At 40.9% G+C, this 12157-nt stretch overlaps 1 protein-coding gene across 1 annotated transcript in view; it reads left to right on the top strand.

Annotated features, from left to right (window-relative positions):
• Positions 1–12157, top strand: part of Pik3r6 (phosphoinositide-3-kinase regulatory subunit 6) — a 58310-nt gene that overhangs the window by 7718 nt on the left and 38435 nt on the right. The window contains exon 2 of the mRNA XM_029483150.1: positions 9381–9478. Within this exon, the coding sequence (XP_029339010.1) occupies positions 9466–9478 (13 nt within the window). The 5' untranslated portion in view covers positions 9381–9465. The remainder of the gene's footprint in view (positions 1–9380; positions 9479–12157) is intronic.

The following is a 12157-nucleotide window of genomic DNA, read 5'->3' as shown; positions in this document are numbered from 1 at the left end:
CTGAATCTAATTTCTTTCTTCTTGTTTCTTCTTTGAGCATGACTACTAACTAACCAGAGCCAACCCCCTGAACAACCAACAACCACCCATCTGCCCTCCCAAGGACCTAGCATTTATATACCCTCTGAAAACTTCCCAGAATTCCAAATGTCACACAATTGCAGAAACTATCTGCAGCTGGCAAAACTTTGCCTCTGCTAGAGCACAAGGTAACTCATAACTGCTTGCAGACAGTTGAAGCAGCCCCATATCCCCACACCTGGGACTAAAACAAAAAAAATTAATACTTCTGTTTTTTTTTTTTGGGGTTTTTTTTTTCGAGACAGGGTTTCTCTGTATATCCCTGGCTGTCCTGGAACTCACTTTGTAGACCAGGCTGGCCTCGAACTCAGAAATCTGCCTGCCTCTGCCTCCCGAGTGCTGGGATTAAAGGCGTGCACCACCACAGCCTGGCTGTATTTTTTTAAAGAAACCAAAACTCCAGAATTCTCATTATATTTCTCCTCATGTGTTTTAAGCCATTAAGTGTAACACAGCCATCTGCCAGATTGCATTTCTTTTGTCACTCCTAGGGTTACCTCTAGCAGGCAATAGAATTTGGACAAAGAATAATTAGGACATTTTCTTATAGTTTGCTTGGCTTGTTGCCAAGTGATAGAAAAGTTTTTCTTTAAACTTTTGGTGCTAACATGGTGTTTTTTATGAAATTTTGAGGTTTTTTTTTTTTTTTTAAAACACATTTCCTATTAATAATTGGTTATTTTATTTCCTTGTGCCAATGGATCTGGCAAGCATATATGAGACCAAATATGAGTGATATATATACTGGATAATTCCTATTTCTGATTGTCTATTACAGCTGTATAAATAAAAAAGCTAATTCTGAATTATCTGAAATAAATTCAGCAGTTTTCATGTGCAGAACACCTCTTTCTACATATTGAGAGTCAGTAATTATATTAAGAGATCAGGAAAATCTAATAATATCAAGAATTGCATATAGCTCTGATTTTTTAACTGAAGTATATAGGCTTTGAAAAACTTTTCCCATTTTTGTCTGACTTATAACCTGCCATTCCTAACTTATTTGCATCATTATAAGACATAGGCACTTCAGGAATTGTCATTACTTCTACAATACATGGAATAATCCAATTAGATATTTTTATAAACTGAAGATGCTTGCTTTTAGGGTATTTGCTGTTAATTCCTCCCAAATAGTTGCTATATGCTCTTTGCTGATCTTCACTGGTGACATAATCACAGCATTGCTATAGGGTACTATGGTTTACTGCTGGGTCCATTTCTGATAATCGATGTAGTACTATTCTACTTTTTAATGATTAAATCAGAGACTTTTTCTATGTAAGTCTTTAATTTTTTACTTTGTGAGCTAAGAAAATCCATTCCATAATAACTATCTTCCCTTTGCATAATTAATGAGTCCAGGAGGAGAATGAGTTGAAGGCAAAATAACCGAAATGCAATCAATACCCATACACAGCTTGCAGCCTCTGTTCTACCAGAGTTAATTCTCTTACTGCTTCCTCTGTCAACCATCTTGGACTGTTTAAGTCTGAATCTCCTTGTAATGTCTGAAACAAATTACTTAAGTCTTGAGTAGTTGATACAATGGTAGGCTATAGGCAATTAATATCTCTCACTAATGTTAGAAAAATCATTAAGGGTTTTCAGCTGATCTCTTATAAGAGTACATGACTGATCCTTTATGATCTGTACCTTTTATGGTTGAATATTTGTTGACTTATTTTATAACCCAAATAGTTAATAGAATCTCCTCTCTGTAGTTTTTCAAGAGCAATGGACAACCCCCAGCATGGCAGAATTCTTTGTGTTTCCTTAAACATTTTCTCTAAAGTAGCTGCATCAGAATCAGCCAACAAAATATCGTCCATGTAATGACAAATAATGGATTGAGGAAATTGCCTATGAAGCATTTCTAACAGTTTTTTTTACAAAATCTTGATATAATGTTTAACATTTCCTGTGGAAGAACTTTCCACTGACATCTTTTTGTAGGTTGAGCATTATTATACATAGGTACTGTGAAAGCAAACCTTTCCCTATCCTGGTCGTGCAAGGGGATAGTAAAAATGCAGTCTTTTAAATCAGTTACTATTATGGGTCACACATTAGGTAATAAGGAAGGTAAAGGAATGCTAGGCTGTAACAGACCAATTGGTTGAATTACTCAATTGAATCTGTTAACATTCTCCATTTCCCCAATTTCTTTTTTATAATAAATATGGGGGTGGAATTTCCCTCTTCTATATGCTGAGCCTCAAGTTGCTCTTGTACCAGATGCTCAAGTGCCTGTGATTTTTCCTTAGTTAAGTTCATTGCTCTATCCACACAGGGTTGTCAGTCAACCATTTTAAGAGTAAGGCCAGTGCCCTCACCCCTTATAAATCAATCACTATTATGTTCTGTGTTTGGACAACTGATGCAGCCTGGGTTATTCTTGATGAACTATATCAACACCTTTCCCAGGATTATCCCATTTCATCCCTTATTTTATCATGGGCTGTGTCTGAGATTGCAAGAATATTAATCTGAGCACCCCACTGTTGTAAAATATCCCTTCCCCATAAATGGTGAATAATGGCTTCTTTTTTAAATGATTTATTTATTTATTTTATATATGTGAGTACACTGTAGCTGTCTTCAGACACACCAGAAGAGGGAATCGGATCTACAATGTGGTTGCTGGGAATTGAACTCAGGACCTCTGGAAGAGCAGTCAATGATGCTGAGCCCCCAAGTCATAGCTTCTTTAAAACACCTTAGAACTATCATTTCTATAAGATGCCAACCTATCTGTTCCACACCATTAGCAGGCAGGCATATGTTGTAGATTACTGTGAAAGCTGATGGTGATCTGGTAACTCTGGGCCTCCCTTCCTCCCACTCTTGCAACACAGTTGCTAGAGATGGACACTTTCTCTACAAAGGCTGTTTCATCAGATTGTACTTTTGTTTTTTTCAGTTTTTCTCTGACCAGACCTCACTCTGGCACAGTTTCTTTTCCTCTTTCCTCAGGAGAGAAACTCCCACTCTCTTGCTCAGTCACTCGGACCAAACCGTTTTGTTCTCTCTTTTCCAGTGCCTCACTTCCCAAGAGCTTCTTACCTCCACCCGCAACCTCTCAAGTTCCACCACCAACTCTGCAACCCTTTGAGCAAAGAGAGAGTTACCCTTTCTGGTTTTCCCATTTCAGCCATTGTATTGTTTCTCAGGCCCCTCCGTTTCTTCCACAGTTTTTTCAAATGCTCAGTCATTTTTTTCAACCTTTTCAAAAACAGAATATACTAAGAAGAAAAACAAACAAACAAACAAACAATATCCCCTCTGGGAACAAAGTGGGGGGTTATCCCAATGGTAGCAGCTGCAATAAAATTTTGCTGGCCTCTTGAAACAAAATATCCACTCCTCCTTCCCTGCAGTTTCCTTAAAATACTATTTGAAATCAAATTTGCCATTTTTATCCTTAACTTTTGAGCCCCATTTTGAGGCTCCAGAAGAGGGACAGAGGAGAAGATGGAGGAGAAGGTGGAGGAGCAGGAGGAGGAGGAGGAGGAAGAGGAGGAGGAGGAGCAGGAGGAGGAGGAGGAGGAGGAAAACAGGATGCAGGAAAACTCCAGGTACTGTGAATGAATCAAAGTCTGTACATGAGTTGTCTTGCATGGGACTTCAGAAAATAGCTCTTTGAGGAAGTGACCTTTAAAATGAGTCCTGAGAGATGGCCTGGAGGTTAAAAACAGTTGTTACTCCTGTGGATGACCCAAGTTTGGTCCCTAGCACCTATACCTAGTGACTTACAACTGCCTGTAACTCCAACTGGTGAAGATCTGATCTCCTCAGGCATCTACACAGATGTGATACAACTAAATTCATTCAGGCACACACAAATGCACATATATTTTAAAAATCTTTAAAATGAGGCTAGAACATTGAGAGGGAGCCAGTTGTGGGAGAAACTGGAGGGTAGATGCTCCAGGCAGAAGTGTGCAAGGGCCCTGAAGAAAGACAGAGTTTGGCAAGTGGGAACAACCCAATAGGTGAGAATCTGGTGATGTGAGACAAGAGAGAGGATGCGGAGACATGCACTGGGGCCATATCAGGCAGCCTTCAGGTAGGACAAGGTGAGTGGGACTTACAGAAAGATCAAAAAGAATGCACAGGGGCTTTAATCAAAGGACTACTAGGGCAAGAATGGGGGCTGGGAGACCTGTCAGGGAACTGCCACAGCACAGCAAGAGATGATGCAGGTTGGAACTGCTGGGCAGAGGGTTATATTAAGGTATGGTTGTTCCCAGCATCCACATGGATAAGAGGGAGATCATGGAAACCTGACCTCCTGCCTCTCATGTAGGAAGCTTCTCTTTGCCTCCACACTGAGGGTGTGGTGTCAAAACCTAAGTCTTCCCTGTGCCTAGCTGCTCATTTACCGTCCTCAACATGGCTCTGATAATCTGCCATCAATGAATCATATCCCCTTCCCTCATACAGGAACTCCCCAAACATCATGGCTAAGTTTTTATGCTTGACTTTTTCACAATACATTCCAATGTCAATGCCTTCTTTGTTTTTTGTTTGTTTGTTTCTATTTTTGTTTTTGTTTTATTAAAGACATGGTTTCTATGTGTAATTCTGGCTGTCCTTGAACTTGACTTGTAGACCAGGATGGTTTTGAACTCAGGGATCCACCTACCTCTGCCTCCTGAGTGCTGGGATTAAAGCATGCACCACCACTGCTCAGCTGTTGTTTGTTTTTGTATCTGAAGCAAAGTCTTGCTCTGTTGTCCAGGCTGACCTTGAACTCCTAGGTCACACGAGCCTCCTCTCCTATCTTAGCCTCTTGAGCAGCTAGTGCTACAAGTGTCCACCGTGCCCAGACCATAGAATTTTATTTTATTTTATTTTATTTTATTTTATTTTATTTTATTTTATTTTATTTTATTTTATTTTGAGACAGGGTCTCATTATGTAGCTTTGGCTGGCTGGAACTTAGTTTAGCAGTTCCTAACACTCAGAGAGGGAGACAGACATGAAGATTTTTTTAAATTACATTTTATTATTTATTGTATCCATATATGTATGCATGTGGACCACAGTGTGTCTGTGGCGAGCAGAGGATAAGTTGTGGGCTGAGTTGATTCTCTTCTTCCATCTTGTGGGCTCTGGGGATTAGACATGGGTGGGCAGGTTTGTCTGCAAGCACCTTTCCCTACTGTATTACTTACTTTTCTGTTGCTGTGATAAAACACCATGACCAAAAGCAACTTAGGGAAAAGAGAGTTTATTGGGCTTAAGGTTCCAGGGGGGGATAAGAGTCAGTCTACCTCGGTGGGGAGGCATGGTAGCAGGATCAGAAAGCTTACATCCTTAACCACATGCATGAAGCAGAGAGAGTGAACTAGAAGAGGGGCCCGGCTATAAGCACTCAACTGTGAAAATCTGAAATAATGTGTCTGGTCTTTCACTAATATCTTTGTGGTCATTCTTAAAATGAAGAAAAATAAAGAATGAGTCCCCACCAACAACATTCTTTCCCCATATTATTTGGCTACCTCAATTTCTTTGCCTGTCCCTATAAATCTCAGCTTCTATGTATATGTAGCTATAAAAAAAAATTCTGCTGACATTTTTGTTAGGATTCATTCATCCATACATCAACCTGGGGAGGCTCACATCTTAAGAGATCTTCCAAACTGTGAGCCTAACAGGCCTCTTTATTTATGTATGTCTTATTATTTCATTAGCATTCTTATCTACAGGTTCCACATGTTTTGTTAGATTTATACCCTGGCGTTTCTTTGTTAATTTTGATGCTGTTTCAAAGGATCATATGTTTTAAATTAGGGGTTCCAATTGCTCATTCGTAGTATATAAAGATATGTCTGGTGGTGTGTGATGTGACCTTGTTTCTTGTGCCCCTACCTAAATTATTCACTAGTTGTAAGGGATGTTTTAAAAGTGTTTTTATTACATTTATTTGAATGTTTACATGTGCATTGTGCATGTATATGAAGGTCAGAGGACAACCTACAGGAATGAAATTTCTTCCACCATGTGGGGTTTGGGAACTAAATTCTGGTCATTGGTTTGGCCACAAGTACTTTTACCTACTTAGCCATTCTGTTCACCCTAAGAGAGAGAGAGAGAGAGAGAGAGAGAGAGAGAGAGAGAGAGAGAGAGAGAATTCATTTTGTTTGTTCTAAGGTTTTTTAACTTACAATGATTTGTATGATATCAGTTATTTTAAGTAAGTAACACAATGTCTGCAGATAGTCATTTATTTTCAGGGTTATCTCCTCCTTCCAATACGTATACCCTAGACTGGCTTTAGCTCGGGAGTTCCTTCGACAATGCAGCAATCTGGTGTGTGTGGCTGTTTTCCTCCATATTACACTGGCATGGATTTCTAATGTCAAGTTGGCTAACAATGGTAGCAGCAGACAGACACCTCACTTCTGTCCTGTGCTATTGGATGATCTTTATCATAGTAATAAAATCCCCCGGCTCCTAATCCTCCATGAGCTTTTGTCGTCCATGACCACTGAGATTGTCAAATGCTATCAAGTGATAGGATTATGTGATTATTTTTAGTCTTCACCATAGTAGATTTACATTGATTGGTTTTCAAATATCGAATTAGTATTTCATGCCTGGGATAAATTCATCAAGCCATTGTGTATTACTGTCCATATATTGCTAATACTTTGTTGAAGATTTTTTCATATAAATGCATAAAAGATATTGTTTCTTTTCTTCCTGTCATCCTCTTCTTCCTTCTCATCCTCTTCCTTCTCATCCTCTTCCTTCTCCTCCTCCTCCTCCTCCTCCTTCTCCTTCTTCTTCTTCTGGTACTATTCTTGTTTGGTTTTGGTTGATAAGAGCCTTCTGAAATGGGCTGGAAAATGTTCCCTTGTACTCTGTTTTCTAAGTCCATGCATGATTTAGAGAGAGATGCTAGGCTAGGGGATGGCTCAGCAGCTACTTACTGTTCTTGCAAAGAACCCATGTCTCTTTCTCAGCACCCTCACTGGGTGGTTCACAACCACCGAAAACTCCAACTCCAAGGGATCTGATATCTTTTCTGGATTCTATAGGCATTGAACTCAGGTACACAACCCTCCTTCCCTCTCTCCATACAAATAAACCTTTAGAAAACATTTTAAAAGAAATACGTTTCTTTATATGTTTGAAGACTTTTCAAAAGTTATATTCATGGTTTTTATTTTAGGTTTACTATTATTAGGGTCTGTGAACTTATTTTGTATTGTTTTATTATCTTAAGTGTGTTAAGGTTTGTACAACCTGTTCGTGACCTATCCTGCTGGACATAGTATGTACATTTTAAAATAATTTTCATACAGTGGTTATTGTCTATAAGATTCTATAGATGTTAATTAAATTCAGTTGATTGGTACTGTTATTTAATGTTATTTGGTGTCTCTATTATCTTTCTTGAAGATATGCATTTTAATTTTACCTTATTTTTAAGATTTCTTCATTTTATGTGTATAGGTGTTTTTCTTGTATGTTATACATATACACCACATGTATGCCTTGTGCTCATGTAACTGAGGTTACAGACATTATGAGTTGATATGTAGGTGCTGGGAATTGAACCCAGGTCCTCTGCAAGAGCAGTCAGTGTTCTTAACCACTGAACCATCTCTCCACTCCAATATCTCTACATTTCTGTTGATTTTTCTTCTTCTTCTTTTTTTTTATAAATTTATTTATTTATTTATTTATTTTTATTATATATAAGTACACTGTAGCTGTCTTCAGACACTCCAGAAGAGGGAGTCAGATCTCATTGCAGATGGTTGTGAGCCACCATGTGGTTGCTGGGATTTGAACTTTGGACCTTTGGAAGAGCAGTCGGGTGCTCTTACCCACTGAGCCATCTCACCAGCCCTGATTTTTCTTCTTGACTATCAGTTACTGAGACAGACAAGCTGACATTTCCAACTATAATAGTAGATTTTCCACTTATGCTTTAATTTTATTAGGTATTCTTTTATGAATTTTGAAGCCACACAGGTATACACACACACACACACACACAACTATATGCATGTTCCTCATGAATTGAGTCTTTATCATTTTATAATGTCCCTCTTTATTCCCAGTAAATTTCTTCTTCTGATATGTACTTTGTTTTACATTCATATAGCCACCTAGACTCCTTAACTTTAATTTTCTTCGTATTTTCATGGTATATCTTTTTGTTTGTGACTAGCTTATTTACACTATTGTTTAAACTTTGTTGTAGACAGCATATAATTAACTCTGCTTACCTTTATGTCATGCAAGGCAGGCTTGGTGGTACACTCTACCAATCACTGCACTTGGGAAGCAGAGGCAGGAGGATTGCTGCAAGTTTGATGTCAGCCTGGAATACATAATTAACTTGGAGTCAGTCAGAGCTCCTCAGTGAGATTCTATCTGAAAACAAATAAGCAACCCCAACCCTTTTCTTCATGCTACCCATTCTGGCAATCATCTCTTGGTGAATTTAGGCCATTTACATTTAATGTAGTTATTGTTGCATCTCGAGATCTGACATTTTATTAATACTCTTGTAGTTTGTTCTGTGTTGTTGTTGTTCCTCTGACAGACAGGAATGGTAACAGATTCCTCTTCAGCTCTCAGGATCATGAACTCTGGGCTTAGAGAGATGTGCTTCCCTTATTCTGATTCCTTGGCATCTTCAAGCCACCATGTCCAGTATCACTGCTCTAAACGTTGCCTGAGTCCCTGGGGCTATGGCAGAAAATGAAAGAGTGAGAGGGAGTTTCCCATCTCCCAAGTTTAAAGAGGTCTTTTCTGCAGCTCAGACAGAAACAGAGGCTTTTTCTTTTTAAGCTGGGGGTGGGGGAGGGTTGTGTGCATGCATGAGAGTGCAGACACCCATGGGGCAAGCCCATTGGATTCCCTGGAGCCTGACCTGTTACAGGTGGTTGTGAGTTGTCCACTATGGATGCCAGAACTGAACTCTGGTCCTGTGAGAAAGCAGTACAGACTTTTAACTCCTGAGTCATCTCTCAGGTACCCCACCCTCACCCCACCCCCAACCTTTAACTCTTTTCTTAGACTGCTGGGCTAGCGTCATGCCAGGCTGGTTATGGAAGAAGGGGGAAAGCAGAAATCTCATTACTAGATCATTCTTCCTTGAGTTCTGTTTCCCTTCTGCCCTCTTCCTGATACTATTTACTGTTTAGAATGCTTAGGTAGCTGCCCTGTGTCTCCGGCTTGGAGTTTGCAGCTGCGGCTGGCCGGCAGGGATCCTGGATGTACACCTGCACTTTCCTATGCACACTAACAGGCTGCCTCTTATTTTGCAGAACAATCTCTGTGTAGAAACCACCATTCTACGTTCCACTCTGCTGCTTGAGACGACCACATCCTCCCCCATACAGGACAGACTCCATGGAGAGCTCAGGTCAGTGTGTAGGGTTGGGGGAGGGTGTGTCCAGAAGGCCTGGCTGCTCAGTGAAGAAATAGTTTGTACATCTATGAGTCAGTCAAGGAATTCTAGCTGATGTAACAAATGACCCCACATCTCAGAATAGCACAGCAATACTCACTTTACATGTAATCACAGTCCAGTCTGGGCTCTAAGCAGTCTTCTGGTATCTGAGGATACAATCTTGTGGCACCATCTTCCAGGGCTCAGTGGGGACGGTATGGGTACAAGGTGTGAAATTCTAGGGTCAGCCCTGCAAATGACAGGCTTCACTTCTATTACATTCCATTGGTCAGAATTTGTTGTGCTGCTCTTCTCTAACCACAAGGGAGTCTGGGAAATGTAGTCTTCCTGTCTACCTTGATTTGATGAACAGTTAGCATTGTGTTGAAATATTAATCATACCTAATTTTACCAGGTGGTGATCGTGCACACCTTTAATTTCAGCACTTGGGAGGCAGATCTCTGTGAGTTTGAGGCTAGCCTGGTCTACAGAATGACTTCCAAGACAGCAAAGGCTACACAGAGAAACTCTGTCTTGAAAAATCCAAAATAATAATAATAATAATAATAATAATAATTATTATTATTATTATTATAAAATGTATACTTGTAGTATCTAGCAACACCAAGATCAGGAGTGTGTCCTTCCCCTGTGGAGCGGGACTTACAAGGCCTGGACCCTGGGGAGAGTCAGTGATGGGCCTTCCTTTTGGCTGGGGCCTCCTGAAGTGGCCAACCATGTTGTATGGCCTAAAGGAGATGGAGGCTTCTTTGCAGGACATTTCTGTGCTCTGGGCAAAGTTGGTTCAGAAGGTTTCTATGTGGCATCCAAAGACACAGTGCTTGGTGCTCCGGTGCCTTTTCCCTGAGACTCTGTAACACTTTTTTCCTCCTGGTCTTAAGAAGTCTCACCTCCTTGAAAGGAGAATATTACCTTTCACTCGGTCTCCTTTTGGACAACCCAGGTCAGCTCAGTTAGATAACTGGGGTCTCCACGGTCAGGCAAGGAATGGAAGCCAGTGAAGACAGGAAAGGTGGGTGGGGAAAAAGCAGAGAAGACATGCTGAATCCTGAGCCTGCTGTTTCCCGGTGCCTGCCCATCATCCCCATCAGAAGGACTCACAAAAGCGTCCATGGATTTTCAGACTTGCAAGAGATGCCAGGCATATACATTTTTAGACAAACTTCCTGATTCCTAAGTCAGTTTTCAGAAAATACAATCTTGCGCGTCGTCCGACTCGACCAGCAAGAACGACGCTGCAACAGGATCCTTCTGCACGCGTTTATTGGGAGAGCTTGATTGCAGAGGCGAAAGGACCCTTAGCCCAGCCCTGGTGCTGCTTTATATAGGCCTAGGAGAGGCGTGTCTCACACCCGGATTGTGTTGTGTTTGGTTGATACTTACAACCTCATTTGCATTCTTACATCTGATTGGTTACTTTCTCTCTTATCTGATTGGTTACTTTCTCTCTTTTCTGATTGGTCAATTTCTCTCTCTTCTGATTGGTCAATTTTGGTCAATTCTCAAAACTTCATCTTGGCAAAAAACTTTCCTGCCTATGTATGCGTGGTGGCCAGCAGAAGCCTGTGCCACTTTGCAACGGCACATGTGGCTTCCCACATCTCCCCCTTTCTGTTTTAATAAAATGAGGCTGGACTAGGCCTGTGCAATTATGTCCATCTGCTGTGGCTCCTGTTTTAGGTCGTTCCTCCAATGTCACAGTCTTTTCCCGTCGTAGGGTAACCCTATCGCCACCGGGCCCCGTGCCTTAGGTTGGCCTGTGCATGAGGAAAGTTGCCCGTCTCTGGATACCCCAGTGCTGTGTGACAGTAACTGCTAAATGACCTAGGGCGAACTCTGCAAAAGAGGCCAGCCAAAAAATGAATTAGTGGGGAAATCATGATCACCCTGTCGTATGCATCAATGTGCAAGGGCTGATCAATGATTGTTGAGTCTCTCTCATGTGCAAGAGCAGAGAACTCAGATGCTGACTAATTCTTGAGCATAGATAACCAAACTTTGGGGGAGGCGCCGTTTTCAATAGCCAATAGTGCCTGAGTTATAATCACCTTGTCACGTTTTTGTTGTGTTCTAAATTTGCATACCAACCAGAGCATGAGCGCCAGTCCACAGCATATGGCAGCACCAAACAAAATCACTCCCACCCATTCCTTAAAGTAAGAGAAAGCAGAGGAAAGCCAAGAGGTAAAGTCTCCAAAGGTCACAGGTTCCACTCTGGTTCCATTAAGGTTCAGGATCTGTATCTGCAGCCTCTTCTGCAGCCTGTCCAGCTCCTGCGACCAGTTTCCCTTCAGATAATTCGATAGGTCTGTACTTTTAATAAAAGAATTATTAATATACCTATTGGGAGTAATGCATACATGCAGAGTGGATGCCACACAACTCATTTGAATGACATCCATCATCTGTTCCATGTTATGCTGTAAAATATCCACTCTCTGATTCACTAACATTAATCCTGAGGCGATATGAGAATCCACCCTTTGCAGAGTGAGCAATGCCTCAGATGTTTTTTCTGCTATCTGACTTATGGTATCAGCACTATTAACTTGATTGGCCATAGCAATTCCTGCGGTAACCGCTGATGCTGCAGACACTACAATGGCAGTGACAATGGCAGCTGTGATTCC

This window comes from Mus caroli, unplaced genomic scaffold (genome assembly GCF_978045245.1).
Source record: "Mus caroli unplaced genomic scaffold, Mus_caroli_1 scaffold_13, whole genome shotgun sequence".
In the NCBI taxonomy this organism is placed as follows: Eukaryota; Metazoa; Chordata; class Mammalia; order Rodentia; family Muridae; genus Mus; species Mus caroli.
Note: the sequence above shows the minus strand (reverse complement) of the source record. Positions and strands in the feature narration are given on the sequence as shown.